This window comes from Amphibalanus amphitrite, unplaced genomic scaffold (assembly GCF_019059575.1).
Source record: "Amphibalanus amphitrite isolate SeventyFive unplaced genomic scaffold, NRLGWU_Aamphi_draft 000046F_arrow, whole genome shotgun sequence".
Taxonomy (NCBI): domain Eukaryota; kingdom Metazoa; phylum Arthropoda; class Thecostraca; order Balanomorpha; family Balanidae; genus Amphibalanus; species Amphibalanus amphitrite.
This window is the reverse complement of record NW_024881542.1, coordinates 120,575-136,053: the sequence shown is the minus strand read 5'-3', so window position 1 is coordinate 136,053 and position 15,479 is coordinate 120,575. Positions and strand designations below refer to the sequence as shown.

At 54.8% G+C, this 15,479-nt stretch overlaps 1 protein-coding gene across 5 annotated transcripts; it reads right to left on the bottom strand.

The window, feature by feature from the left end:
- Positions 1 to 175: 175 nt before the first annotated feature.
- Positions 176 to 13,999, bottom strand: LOC122377492 (doublecortin domain-containing protein 2-like). 5 transcript variants are annotated; one of them, XM_043357552.1, is made up of 11 exons: positions 13,374 to 13,789; positions 12,733 to 12,899; positions 11,653 to 11,725; positions 9,252 to 9,463; positions 8,506 to 8,658; positions 7,586 to 7,667; positions 7,400 to 7,539; positions 4,310 to 7,102; positions 3,672 to 4,041; positions 3,186 to 3,341; positions 176 to 363 (listed from the first exon to the last, which is right to left on the bottom strand). In XM_043357552.1, exons 1-8 carry the CDS (start codon positions 13,506 to 13,508, stop codon positions 4,372 to 4,374), a joined length of 3,693 nt encoding a protein of 1,230 aa, XP_043213487.1. In that variant the 5' UTR covers positions 13,509 to 13,789; the 3' UTR covers positions 176 to 363; positions 3,186 to 3,341; positions 3,672 to 4,041; positions 4,310 to 4,371. The 5 variants fall into 5 exon arrangements, with proteins under 5 accessions (XP_043213487.1, XP_043213488.1, XP_043213489.1 ...); XM_043357553.1 differs by having other exon boundaries at positions 7,406 to 7,539; XM_043357554.1 differs by having other exon boundaries at positions 4,310 to 5,022; positions 5,281 to 7,102; positions 7,410 to 7,667; positions 13,374 to 13,787.
- Positions 14,000 to 15,479: the final 1,480 nt, after the last annotated feature.

Below are 15,479 nucleotides of genomic sequence, written 5' to 3'. Positions count from 1 at the left end.
TACACTCAGACGACTTTTGTCAAAAACAACAATCACCTGGATGCCGGCGGGATTTATTTTACTCACAACCTTGTTCCCAGACCAATCTGACACATATTCCGTACTCCGTACAATTATCAATCGAGCAGCGAGCTTCCGAGCGCGATTTGAACTACGAAGTCATCACACAGAGACGTACCGCCTGCACACCAGGGATCCATGTATTAGGTACACACAAAACATTTCGATAGAACGAGTTACAATCCGAAACGTAGTCACACACGGTAATTTGTACGCAAACTGGACACCGCCGTATATCGGTGAGTGAAGTCTCGCTCCTGATTCCTCCCCGGCCAGCCGTCAGTGGGTTACGATAAGCTCCTCCTGAAACACAATAAAACAAACACAGTCAATGTCCACCTTTATTCAGGAAAATAAAGCTATAACTGTTATAGCTGTTGTAACAACCACATGCAGTATGAAACAGGTGAGCTGGTGCGAAGGGCTCATAAATTTCCTTTCTCACTGAAGAGGAGGAGAATAAGAAGGCAAGGAATGGACGTCACTCACCAAACATTTCGGTATTCTCCGTTTTTTTTTTTCACATTCAAATTTGGGCCGCTGGGTTTAGCCTAGACACAGAGAATATTTACATCGTCATATTTTTTGCGTATTATTTACACTCATCTCAGTGTCATCAGTCGTGTGCTTTCAACATTCAATACGTGTTTAAGCTTTTGATCAGATTGCCCAAAATATCACTCAATTTTTACCGTTTTGGCGGAAAATAAATAGCCAAATTCGCATGCAGATAATAGACTCGCCAGTCAGGATATGCAGCTCATGTGATAAGCACTCTCATACAATGCTACCGGGGCGATTAAGCCCACCACGATCAAATTACGTGGGTCGACTGACTCAAGGTGCAACACTGCAGCAGAGTCCCGGCTCCGTATCGACACGGTATTCGGGCCTCTCCGAATAGCTGGGGTTGGCTGGGGAGAGCCCCTGAATTCGGCCCGAATTTCTCACCTATACCGACACGTCTATGACGGGACGGGAAAGTGTGATATTATATCTTGAGTCTTGACACCTACGCCATATGTCGCCCGTGAGTGTGACGTCATGATAGTAGGTGGTGGGGTTTCTGGCGGGCCCGGGTGATGCAGAGAGATCGGAATGCACCGCGGTATGCGACGGGAAGGCACTGACCTTCCCCTAATGAATAATGGCCGAAGGGGCAATGGACGGTTTAACACCTCCGAAACATTGTATATAACTTGGTACAGAAAGGAAAATACACGTACTCAAGGCACAGTTTACTTCGCTTACGTGTCTATCCGAATGCTTATTACGAGCGAGCGAGCGCAGCGAGCGAAGCGAAGTCTTTTCAATATAACGGGAAAATCTCAGTATGAGCGGCCCGGCCCGGCCCGGCCCGGCCTGTAACGCTTTTGAGAGGCTTATATCTCAGCAACTGCTGGAACGATTGGCCTGCGGTCTTTTTTGCTGGGTAGCTCCATCCCTTTTACCCCGTAATTGACTACTTTTGATACATCTCAGTGACCGTCGTGGCACGTGCCACGTGAAAAGCCAACGGTGTTCAGGCTGTTTTGCAAAAGTAGTGATTTTGAGAGGCTCATATCTCAGCAGCCGCTTGGGCGATTGTCTCGCGGTAATTTTTGTAGGGTAGCTGCATCCCTTCTACCAAAGGTCAGATACTCTTGATCTATGTGAGCCGTGAGGCACCCCCACTGCACGTGCAAAAAATACAAAAAAAAAATGAAGAGGTGCCAAATTTGTTCCCATTTCAATAACTCGGTAATTACTGGGGCGATTTCGCTGAAACTTTGCATACAGTTAGGCACCCACCAGGCAACGCATTCCCATGTGTTGCGGTTAGGGTGCAACCGCACGTGCGCACGTGCAGGGGGCGCTTCCAGATCTCGAGAACGGCTGGGCCGATTGCGCTCAAATTTGGTACACGGTTGGGGACCGGTTAGTAGGGTGTCGTGCAAAACTCAGTTTGGACACCGTTTGCACGTGCGCACGTGCAGAATGCCGCTTCCAGATCTCAGGAACGGCTGGGCCGATCGCGTTCAAATTTGGCACACCGCTAGCGATCGGTTAGAAGGGTGCTTTGCATAAGCCCGTTGGAAGTACCCTCTCGCCTTTCCGCACGTGCGGGGCTCACTATCTCGCTCGCTCGTTCTTCGCCCAAAAGGCGTTTTACTGGTTTATAATACGGTGTAATTCGAATTTGTGAATAAATGGTAACAGACGGATTTTTCGAGGTATTCTTCCATAAGCGGGCGTCGGTATGAAAATTAGTTTCATATGAACGGATCCAGCAGAAAAAAATCCCCTGACTCACAAGTCGACCTGTGTGGCTGACTTGCCTACCAACCCCCACTCCCCGTTTAACTCACTTTGACCTGTGTCCCTGACCTTACCCCACGTTAAACTCACGTTGACCTGGGTAGCGCGTCTCCACTCTCCCCCCCCCCCCCCCACGTTAAACTCACGTTGACCTGGGTAGCGCGTCTCCAGTCTCCACCACTCTCCCCCCCCCCACGTTAAACTCACGTTGAACTGTGCGGCGGGCCGCAGGTCTATCCGACTCCCACGCGGAGTCACTCGAGTTGACCTGTGTAGTGAAACGCCCCCTCCCTCGGTCACTCACGTTGACCTGTGTGTCTGGCCTTAAAGGGACCCTCCCACCTTAACATTAGATTTGAGTTGAGATAGCCAAAATGGGGTCCCTGGCTCACAATTACCGGTTTCGGCACTCACAACATCGAGAAATGCCTTAAATCGGAAATATTGAATTTCAAAATTGCAGCATTTTGATTCAGAGGGGCTAATGCTGAGGAATACCCCTCTGAATGTGTGACGTCAGCGCAAATATCTAACGATTTTTAAATGTTTGACTAAAACGTTTTGTAGCACGCGGTGGTATATGCTATTTGCGCGCAACATCTGCCGCAAACGCCGCACTTCTAAAATAAAATCGCTAGAAACAGCGGAGATCCCAAAAAAGTAAACAAAAGTAAAAGTCTAATATCTTGAAAACCAGTGAATATTTTTCGGTGAAATTTGGTAGATATTCGTTTTCGCTCTTTCTGAACCGAGCGACATCACTTTCATGCCAATTCATAAACTTTTTTGAAGGTGGGAGGGTCCCTTTAACCCCCCGGTCAACTCACGTTGACCTGTGTGGCGGGCCGCAGGTCGAGCGGCACCTCTGTGTCCAGATCGGGCGCCTCGGGCGGCTCGTCGGCCTGCTCCTCTGAGGTGCTGTGGTGCCGGTATATGCCGCCGGCGTCGCTGTCCAGGTCCACGCGCACCACCTCACGGGGAGTCTGCGGAAAACGGCAGACAGTCAGGGATGAGTGGGTAGACGCAAGATTACTTTACTTATAGGTAGACGGACCTTGAGGATCATATGACATAGAGTCAGAATTATGCCGTACATGATGCTGTGATGTGAGCAAGGTGTTCGTTGACATGCCGCATTAGCTTCATGATAAACCCCTTATGTCAACTCAACACATTTCTGACACACCAGCTTAAATCACATTCGTTTCACGGGAGTCTCATTTATGAAGACAAATATGCCCACATTCGACCTCAGTCATATGCCCTGAAGGGACCTCTAAGATCAAATCCTGGCACGGCCATGTAACACGCACCTCCTTTGGTTTGAGGTACTCGGACTCTGTGAGACGGAACCTGTTGACGGGCGGGCTGGCAGCGTCCGAGCCATACGCCGAGTCCACCCTGACTCCCGATCTCTCCTCCCTCTCTCCGTCCTCTTCCTCTTCCTCTCTCCTCTCCTCCTCCCTCTCTCTGTCTTCCTCCTCCCGGTCCGCCGCCGTCCGCTGGCGCTCCCGAGCTCCGGTGGACGACTGCCGGCGCAGTGAGGCTCGGGAGCGGGAGGTCGGCACGGCCGGCGGCAGCGAGACGCCGCGCGACCTCGACCGGCCACCGCCGGCGGCTGGCTTCTGCCGGGCGCGGCGGCTGGTGCCCGGGATCCGCGGCAGGCTCAGCTCCGACTGAGACCTGAGGGCAGAGAGACGAACCAGTCAGACAGGAATTGACGAATACTCATCCAAAAGGAGTGGTTAAAAAGCGAAACGATGCTTGCAGATACAGCCACGGTGGCAACTACTAAAAAACGATTGCAATTTCAAAATTAGGACTCTCATATGACATTGCTATCGTCTCCTGCAGCCCATTCCCAAAACTAATTCCCACCCCGTTCCCCTAACACAGCGGGTGAAGTCAGGCGCCTCTGCCGAAGGTGACACATCAATTAGCCAGCCCTCACCATCCTGCGATGGAACGACCCGGGTGTAACTGTGACGTATTCACCGCCTCCGTCCCCGCCGTTCAGCGCGGTTTGTGCGGCGGACTGTCTCCGGTCCCCTGCTGGTCCACCACGGGCTGAAGCAGCGTCCTCAGCTGCTCCTCAGTCAGTCCGCCGAGCGAGGGCGCCGCGCCGCCGCCGTCGGCCGCCCGACCGGCGGACATGTTCTGCAGCAGCAGCGTCCGCAGGAGAGACGCGATCTCGTCCAGCTTCTGTCCGATGTCGGCCGGCACCGCCTCCGGAGCTCTGCCCGCCTCTGGAGCTCTCTCCGCCTCTGTCACTGCGGGTTCCGTGTCTCCTCTCGATAGGGTGGCGGTCGCTGACCGCGGCACGGGTGTTTCTGGATTAGTTTCGAGCGTCTGTTCCACTCCCTCTGGTGCATGGGGGACCTCCTCAGGTGAATGAGAACTCTCCTCGGGCGCCGGAGTGGAGTCATCCGTCTGTCCCGGAGTGTTGGTTCGAGTCGGAGGCCAGATCGGCTGACTGGGGAGCTCGTCCTGCTCCGGCTGCTCAGGTGGAGGTGATGTCACCTCCCGGCTGCCCTCTCCATCTTTCTCTTCACCAAGCGACCTATCTCGTTCTTCCTCAATCACCTCATCTCTCGAATCAGATGTCCCCGTTTTTGCAGCTTCCTCTGCCATCGCCGCTGTTCGCTCTGGCCCTTGCGTCTCCACCTGCTGCAGTGAGGGCGGAGCGCGGGCCGCCAGCGCCGCCCGGTCCGCGGGCCGCGCCGGTACCTCGTCCCACACCCAGCCGGAGCTGGCCGCCGTGCCGGACCACGAGAGAGGGCTGCTCTCAGAGACAGAGCGCCGCCGGCGGGGCGAGGGCAGAGGCCGCGGCGCGGGCCCCTCCTCCAGAGACACAGGAGGAGGGGAGGGGAGGGGGTCACCCTCAGCAGCCGGGGAGGAAGGAAGCGGCGACCGGTCGCTCACGTCTTCAGTGGGCGTGTGACTCGAGGTGGTTCCTTTTGGTGATGATGCCAACTCTTGATTTTTCTCTGGGGCTGAACGAGTTAATGATGGCATCAAATCATCATGATCTGAAGTGCGTTTAGCTGATATAGGGTGTTCTGAAGCATGCTCTGGCGTCTCACTAAGCTGAACCTCTAACGAAGAAGTCGCCGGCGGGCGTGGCGCCGGCCGCTTGGGTCTGCCCTGTCTCACTCCCACAGATCTGCGGTGTGGTCCATCCGTCTGCGAGTGAGTTGTTCGCATCGCTTTGCTGTTAGACATCTGATCCACTGACGCCGCTTTGGGAGACAGATTTGGATACGCCCTCTCCATCCCGACTCCCGGCAGCGACTGAGCCACTGTGGGCACGGCGTCGGACCCGTTCGACTGAACTCCCACCGACGTCTGTGAGTCGCGGTGGGGCAGCTCCAGGTCCCTGAGGACAGGACGGGACAGCAGCGGCCGGCGCAGCTCCGGGGTGACCGGGGATTGACGACAGGAGGCTGTCAGCTTGGCAGAGTCGCGAGATGTCGGCGAGGGTGGCTGGTGTTCCGGTGTAGGAGATATGTGATCTTCATAGCAGGGCGGCAGGACGTCCTCACAGGTGCTGGGTGGGTGGGGTGATTTGACGTCCCTGCCTGGTGAGATGCAATCCTTCAAAGGTGAAGTCGCTTCCCTTTCGGTCACGGCCTGCGATGACGAAGACTCCTGTCCCACCAGTAACAGAGAATGTTCGGAATCAGTCGGACTTCTAGACCCATCTCCAACCCCAGCTGTCGGGGTCACTGACCCGTCCTCGAAGTCAGCTGGCACGGGGGTCGCTCCACCGTCCACCTCCACTGGCGACTCTCCACGGGACACCGGCGCGTGGAGCGTCTCCCACGGCACCAAATGCTGCAGCTCTACCGGCGCAAACTCGGGCGAGCGCGGGGACACCAGCTCGGGAAAACTGGCCGCTCTACTCAGCACGGACACACAGCGAAGCTCTCCAGTCTCGTCTTCCACCAGCACTATCTCACACACGGAGGGCTGTGACTCTGTCCGGCCGAGCGCGGACTCCAGCCGCGGCTCGCTGGCGGCCCGGCTGACCGCCGGTGATCCTCCACCGGCCGCCAGCCGGCCCGCCCGCTGACAGGAGGCCTCCACTGGGCTGGAGGACGGTGTGTGCGGGGTGGCGGCGCGGCCCGGCCGGCGCGGCTCCGGCAGCGGTGAGTAGCCCGGGCTGTAGAAGCCCGCGCCGCGCGGACGGTGCAGGTGGGAGCGGGTCGGTCTCGGCTCAGAGGGGGACGGGGTGCCGTTCCCGCTGTCGGCCCGGGACGGACCGCGGCTCAGGTGAGGGGCGCTGTGGGAGACAGCCAGTTCGGACGGAGCTGGAGACGCCGGCGAGTCGGTCACGATGAACACATCCGCCTCGTGTTCGTATTCTCCGTCGTGCCACTGCTCGGCGCCGTCAGTTAGCGCCGAATCCATCACCTGCGCTATGTTCTCGGGCTCCCAGGAGCGGTAACCGTTCGAGTCCGCCTCTCCGGACTCCGGCAGGGGATGCAGGAAGAACGGCTCCGGTCTCTCCGGAGCCTGGATCTCCGGGTGGGAAAGCTCCGGGTAGACGACGTCCATCAGGGGGCTCTCGTCCAGGTCTGTGTTCGAACTGCTGGAGCTGAAAGGGCCGTCCGACTCCACGGGCGGCGGCGCCTCGCCCGGGGCGACATCTATAGGCGCGACTTCAACGCGGCGCGGCGGCGGCTTGGGTAACTGCCGCTGGACGTGTGGACGGTGGTGTGGGGGCTGGTGCAAGGAGTGGTATCTGGGAACAGGCGGGACGGGAAGGACTTATAAAGTAACAGGATAGCACAAAGTTTGCAAAATTAACAAGACAACAAAATTTGCAGCTCAGTTTAGTTAATGCGTAAACGTTACCGGGAAGAATGTGCCGAAATTGCATCAGGATCGGACGTACTTCGTGATATGGAAACTTGGCAGAATCACGCATTGAAGACGACTTAAACCACCCCACATTAATGCGTTCAACGCCACCCTAAGACTCTGCCCGAGCCCCCTCTGAAAGCAACATTCCCTTCCCTGGCTCGAAGTAATCATTTACGCCTGCCTACTTCCTGGCGGCCTCCTGCTCCTCCGCCGTCGCCTTCTGCTGGTGGCCCTTCTGGCCGTACTTCTCCCTGAGCTGTGTGTAGCGGCGCGCCAGCTGCGGGTACGAGACGCGCAGCGGCGGCAGCGGGGCGCGGCGCGGCGGCGACGAGCTCGACTGTGGCGCCGCCAGGCGGGACGCAGAGGAGTCAGCGGCGCAGACGGTGGGCGCCGACTCGGCCACCCGCTGGTGGGGACACGGCAGGCGGGGCGTGGTCGAGCGGCTGGAGGGGGAAGGGGGAGGAGGGTCAGAGGATAGAGAGGGGTCAGAGCGATCAGAAGGATCGTTGGAGTATGCCAAAACAGCAGGCGCAGTCAGCGGGTGCAGATCAGGATTTAAGCAATGCACGATGCAGCATCAGTCAATTCTTCCAGGACATGTCCCGGCACAGCTTCAGTTCTCGCGCCAAAGCACACTAAAGCGGAGCCTACACACCATACAAAACCTTCACCCCCACACTGCTTCCTGCACGACCCAGACAATCGATGCCTGCCGGGCGGCCAATAGTCACCCAGCCCGCTCAGTTTCACCCCGGGCTCACACGCTGCAACCCTGCACCCTGACCGTCCTACGCAGTCCACCTCAATCGATCCAAACTATAAGTCCGTACCAGCTCGGAACATTGCGCAACGACCTAGTGCGAGGCCAATGGGCGCAGTAATGGACTCCTGCACATGACGTGTGATGACCCGTTTGCAGCTGTGGGGTCACCTAAGTTGTGTTTGTCGAATGAATGTCAGTGCAGCCACTTAGGTGGAACTTACTAACGGACCTATAGTGGTCGATGCAAGTCTGCTTCGCGACCTTCAGAGCTATATTCAGGTATATACCGTCGAGTGTAGGTTAATGCATATGACATGTGTTCACAAGCATTTCGAGACGTTAGGACAAAACAACCGGTGCTGTATGACGCAACAATGACGACCTTGAAGCATCATAAATATAAGCCGGCATCTCATTATCACCATCCTCCCTCTTTCCACCGTCTCACACCCTCCTCCGATTGTCCTCTCTCCGCCCTTCTCAGCCGGCCCTCTCTCCCCTTCCTCCCACTCTCTCACCTATCTCCTCTCGTCACGCTCCTGAACGGCTCCCTTGCCGCCCCGTAGTTGACCAGTCGGAAGCTCTCGTTATCTGCCGCCGCCACGTACAGACCGTTGTGCTCCAGGTCGGTGGACGGGTCCCGCACCAGCTGGCCCTTCAGGTTGTACAGTCTGAGGGACGGAGAACGGTGGGGTTAGGGATGACGTTTACCGAAGGGGAATATAAGACATGATACTGGCTAGCCGTAGTTCAGCAACACACATATTTTTGGCGTTGGTTAGCTTCGTCTGATAAAGGTCGACTTATTGATCGGCGCGGTGATGAGTGACGTCACATCATCCGCTGGCGCAGCATCTGAGGGATGACGCACGTCCAAACGGTATATCTTACCGTCACCAGGCAACAGAGCATGATGCAGCTGCTGATATCGATCACTGAGCTTTGATCTCAACCCCAGCGACCATGACCACCCAATGTCAGGGTGCACAGAGTCCGCTGTATGAATAGTTTCTCAAGGGCACGGTTTTATATTAAAGCCTGAGGTAAATCAAGGGTAGCACCGTTGAATGCCCCGGACAGGCAGGACCAAGGCAGGACTAAGAAATGGACAAGCGTACTAGACTATCTAATTTGATTAATTACCACCCACGGAAGGAATTTGACAGCGCACTTTTCTCTAAAAATCACACCACCGACCCCAAACAAAAGCCCCTAACATCCCACCTTACCGAATACCCCATCTCTCCCCAATCCATCCACCTACTTGTGCACTCCCCGTCCGATCCGCAGCCTCTCTCCTAGCCTCTCCAGCGTCTGCTGCCAGTGGGTGCGCGCCAGGCGATCCACGCGCACCGCGCTGGCCGCCGAGAACGCGTCCCCGTTCCGGAACACGTGAATGGTGAGCTCGTCCGAGCCCGAGTCGCGGTACCGGGACGGCACGCCGTGGTGCCGACGGCCGCCCGTCGAGCCCACCTGCTGTGGAGCGGAGAGGGGAGGGAAGAGATGGTTAGAGCGGGGCGAGTGGGAGGGAGGGAGGAGAAAAGTGGGGGTTCGTTCTTCATTCTACCCTTATAACACCATGACTTCCATTGTGTTTTTTAGAGGGCACACTGTTTTGCTTTGTCGCCTAACTGACGTTCAGACATCGTAATAAGCAGAGCTAGTCCAATTGCTAAATTGTTTCTTTAATGACAGCGAATTAGCATCGAAAAGACGAACAGTATCCACGCATCACTCACCAAACAATCAGCACAATACAAATCGCTGACAACTGAAGACACCAATCAATCCTCCCTGCCACAGACCCGTCACCGGCACAGCACGCGACCTTTATGACCTCTGCTCACCACCGTCACCGTCCGAGGTCAAAGGTCAACCCCCGGCGGTGTCTTTTGTGACGTCACCGCAATCTAAATATGTCCTCTATAGGACTGAGCTGAACGGAGCTATCGGTGCCTGGCACGGGATGCGCCGAGGACGGTAGGGGTTCCTACCGAACCGGCTTCTGCCCGGTCCCGGGCCTGGACCTCAGGAAGGGGATCGATCCGCGAGGCCGGCCGGGCGCACAAGGCCATGCACCGCGGTGACCGCTCAACACGGCCGCGGCTGCAGCGGGGCGGTCCGCACCCAACGACGCAAATGCAGTCCAGTGGTGGTATGGAGTCGAAAGGAGCGTAGGCCCGACGTAGACAACGTAACAAAGAAGAATGGTGGGAAGGGTGGGAGGGAACAAGGTGGGAACACAAGTTGTTTTATTTACCATAGAGGACGTGAAGGTTTGACAAAACGTGCTGTTTCTAGGCACTTGCCTGCAGTGTAATATCCCGTCAAAAGTCAAAGCCGTGCCGAAATACATAGACCGGATTCCCAGGGTTCGGTAAACATTACAATCCCTAACACACGCTTCGCTCGGTTCTATCACGCAGGGGCCAGGGCCGGTTAGCCCCCCGGCCGGCTGCTTGGACACAACACGAGCCCATCGGGGGAGTCTTGAGGGTCGTCCGTTACGAGTTAATCAGCGTCTCTGGAGGGCCGTCTGCTACGAGCCAATCGGAGTGGTTCCCCCCTGGCGAAAAGAGGCAAATATAGCCAAGTCGAGGACAATGGAATAATTAGCATGCTTAGCCCTTAGAGGGGAAAGCAAGCATAGCAAAGGTAATGTACAGCACCCGGTGTCGCCAGCTCTGCACATTAGCGAATACTGAATGAGATTCGATGGTCGCGACGCAAAGCATTCTCTTCATGATACATAAATTAGAAATGCGTGCGCTAACTGGCGATTCTGACTGTGAGTCTACGCACAGAAAGCACATTAATGAAAAGTTAAACGTTAAACGTTAAACGTTCGATAGCTAGCCAAGCAACAGTGCCGTAATGACTGATTCATGTGAAAATTTGGATGACTGATTCTAATCCTATTCACCAGACATCTAACAAAGCAATCCATCTCTAAAATGAATTACACCTGACTGCCTAACACAAGACGTGGAGGCACTTGATCAAGCTCCAGCCAGCCCACAGTCCGCTATCATCCAGACGTGGCCACCCGACACCGGTACATGTCCTGGTACACCGCCTACCATTAGCGGCAGAGCAGGTGGTCGCAGCTGGAGACAGTCTCGTGCTGCCGCTCGTCTAATAGTGGGGTGGGCTAATCAATAAAGCAGCTGCTGACCAACAGACTCGATAAGTGTCGTGATCATACCGAGGGCGGTGTGGGTGGTCTAATGAGAGGTCTGAGGGAATTTGATTTTGGGTGCACCTTCTCAAAGAACATATTCATATTTTTAACGGACACTCCGTGGTTATATTTGTGCTCGAATTAAGACAAGTTAAAAATACATTCGGGCTAAATTTCCACCGCAATTTCAAACACCATTTGGCATACGGTGCGAAACCAGAACAACGCACTTATTTTCGTCGGCTCACTTGATCATGACCTAGCACAACGACAAAAGGCTTATCTATGTGTCCTTGTATCATGAAACCGTAATGAGTGACGAAGATGGACAGCCCGATAGCTGCCCTCCAATCGGCACGTAGCCATGTGAACGCATAAACGGATACCCCACACGGAGTAAGGAAAATACGAACAGGACGAAAATGCGGAGATTGAAGGGCGGAGAAACACACGGCGGTCACAAACCAGAATGTGGCAATCTCACCTTATCTTTGACCGGCTGCAGAGAGACGTGGCTGTGGCTGGTACTGGTACTCTGTACCGGGAGCTCACCGTACCTGTCAACATACGAGGGTACGGGGAATGTTAGATGAAGGTACTCTGTACCGGGAGCTCCCCGTACCTGTCAACACGAGGGTACGGATAATGTTAGATGGAGATACCCAGTACTCCATCCCAGTACAGTACCCTGGCTCCCAGTACTCTGCACTGGGAGCTCCCGTACCTGCCAACAAGTGGGTACGGGGGATGTTAAATTTATGGAAACCGAGGCAAGCATGATGAACTCGGTTTACCCAGTGGATTAGCCTTAGGTCTACTTGATGCGTGTGTCGAAATGAGTTAAACTCTAGTTCTTCGGAAGCGTGGAAAATTCAAACAGACAGTCGATTTTAGTCTCGTATGAAGGCTGACAGCTCCAATTAGCTGAACTATCATCCCCACAACAATAACTGAGATTCGTTGCATGTCAATTCGTTAGCTGGGTGCGTGTTTTGGATCAAAGCAGCGGCCAACTCCAAAGCACGGCAGCCAGGGAAGAAGACCTGTTTATAGGAGTGTCCTCGATTGCCTGACCTCGCCTGTCACACTGCCCTGTTATCGCCTCAGCGAAACGCAGGAGGGATGTCACGATAACGTCCAGGGACGGTAAACGACACTATTGGCCAACTCTGTTTCTACGGACACGAATGCGAAACGAGTCCCGGCGTAACGCTACAAGGTGACGGAAATTGGAAGCCCTAAAAACATTTTTGTTCTGAGTTTTTTTTTTTGCAGCTATGGGTAGCTGTTAAGTACACACACGCCCACAGGAGGGACATAATCAAAGCGATACTGGACATAATCAAAGCGATAAACAGCTCTCAAGGTTCTATGGTTTGAAATAATAACTAAGTTATTACCCCTTTTGATTAGCATTGCCTAGCAAAATTGTATCTGATACATAGAAGAGTCTCCCTCTTCTCCCACACACAGAACAGTTATGAGGCACAAATAGTCAAGTAATCGATGAGTGAAATGGCACGCCTTATTGCCGCACCTCTGCCCAGTGCAGCGGCTGACCCACCTGGTCCTGGACAGTTGCCGGAACGGTTCGTTCGGTGACGCCACATACTTCCCGTTCGGCTTGAGGTCGGTGAGGCTGGACACACGCGTGCCGCCCTCCGGTGTGAAGATGTTACGCACGGCGCCGAAGCTGGGGCTCAGCTTCAGTGTCACCTCCTCCAGCAGGCTCTGTGAAGGCGCATCATCACCGCGTCAGAGCGTCAACTCGAGCTGTCGGACAGGCAGGGCTCGGCGCGGCAGAGTGCCTGCGGATATAGACTGTGCCGCAACGCATGGCTGCACTGCGGAACAGATCAGAGTGGTGCGGACAGACAGTTCTCAGCGAATGACAGCAACACCATTGTAATACACCACACGAATGCTGCCAGTATCGAATGCTAGCTGGATGTCCACTCGGCCTCACTCGACAATAGCTATTTGTCAGTCGGAAAGTCGACGTGTCACAGCTGACGGCAAGCTATCGACGAGGCGCCAATCGCAATCGACACAATAGCTTCCATCGACGGGTGACGAAAGTCCATTTGGGTAATGAAAAGCTAGTAGTGCTCGTACCAATATAGCAAACCTGGATCTGGAAGTTCATACACTGAATGTCGAATGATAGATTGCAACAAATACAGTATTGAATTAAAAAGGACTTACGTCGAATGTTTTGATCTCTCGCGGTTTGACGACCATCCGACGGCCGGCGAAGTGCTGGTCGCCATTCTTGTAGACCACGATCCATTTGGCCGGCTCCGTTTGCGTCAGACGAGCCTGGGACTCACTAGAGGCCATCACAAAACATTTCTCCGCGCAAAAAGCTCGCCAGGTCAATCATGACCTACATGCTCGAGCCCGGAACGGTGGTGACACTTGACCGGTCACCAGGGATTAGCCTTCACTCAACTCACAATTTAACCCATTCGGTTTAAGTTGACTGTCCGATAAAACCACATCAAAACGAGCCGAGAAAAAAAATGTCCAAGAAAAATACACAAATAATTTATCACCGAAGACCGTAAACAATAATTTCACCGAAATGCAAAAGTTGTGAAAATTTCACTTGAAATTGACACTGGAAATTCCGAGCTTCCACCTGAGTCCCACGTGGCAAACTAAAAAGGGGTGCCGCTGTCGGCCGCCGCCGCGGGCTACTGGTCTGGGCCGATCGACTGGCGAGCGGCGAGCGGTGCAGCGAGCGACGAGGGCAGCCGCTACCGCGGCCCGTGAACGCACCATGACAACCGACCAACAGACGCGGCGCGCGGCGGTCCGTCAGCGGCCGCCGACCGTCGGCAGACGGTGGGCCGAGGCGGACGAGGTTTAACCCTTTGTTTTGTTTACTTTTTACGGAGCGAGCGAAGCGAGCGTAGTCTTTCCTTAGATTAACGGAAATTTCTGAGTATGAGCGGCCGGCCGGCCGGCCGGCCGTGGTCACGCTTTTGCGAGGCTTATATCTCAGCAACCACTTGACCGATTTACATGCGGTAAATTTTGTAGGGTAGCTTCATTCCTTCTACCAAGTATTGGACTATTCCCGATGCATGTGGGTGACCCCTTATGCACGTGCCACGTGCAAAACGAAGAGGTGTCAGTTTGGTAATTGTTGCAATATCTCGGTAACTACTTGGCCGATTGCGCTGAAAGTTGGCATGTAGGTAGGCACCCGGCCACTAAGCACTGCATATCCATGTGCCAGAGTTGGGGTGCTGCTGCACGTGCGCACGTGCAGGGGTCGTTTCCAGATCTCGAGAACGGCTCGACCGATTGCGCTCAAATTTGGTACACAGTTAGGGACCGGTTAGTAGGGTGCCGTGCACAAGTCAGTTGGGACCCATTTTGCACGTGCGCACGTGCAGGGTGCCGCTTCCAGATCTCGAGAACAGCTGGGCCGATTGTGCCCAAATTTGGCACATCGCTAGAGACCGGTTAGTAGGGTGCCGTGCACAAGTCAGTTGGAGGTACCCCCTCGCAATTTCGCACGTGCAAGGCCCACCCTCTCGCTCGCTCCGTCAGTCGCCCCAAAAGGCGTTATACTGGTAAAGTAGGGGAGAGTGGGGAAAGATGCCCAGGGTTTTACTATGTCATATATTATTCGAAAATGACGATCGGAAAGCAAAAACTTGTAGTTTCAACGGAAGCCGACATCATTTTTCTCCAAAAATATCACACTTTCGTGCTTGAAATATGATAACTTTTTTTGCTATTAAGCATTTTCCTGAAGAAGTGAAAGGGGGCATCTTACCCCACAGGGTGGGAAAGACGCCCCCTGGCGTTGGGTAAGATGCCCCCTGCACTATAAGTGACATAAATGGGCACGTGAATCGCCTGAACGAATCAGTAGTCCCTTCGGGCCTGCAGTAGACACCAAACGTCATCGTAAGGACCCTCAAAAGTAGTCGTAAGGGGCTTCAGAGGTCATCTTTAGGGCCATCATAGTCCAGCGCGGCCAAACAAGCCTCCGTGGTGGCGTTCGGAGACCACTGTGGGGCCCTTATAGGTCTTCATGATGCTTGAGGGCCCTCGAGCCCATCGTGGGGACCTCAGATGCCAGCGCGGCCCGTGGAGCCAACGTGGGAGCCCTCAAAGGTTGTCGTGAGGGGCCCTGGAGCCAATAATGTGGCCCACAGAGGCCGTCGTAAGGGCTCTCAGAGTCAGATGCCGCTCAAAAAGTCGCTGTGTGTGCCGAGAGACCGGCATGGGGAGCACCCGACCGTACTGGACTCTCAATAGTCCCAGATCGGCTTTTGTCTCTCATCACAGGTA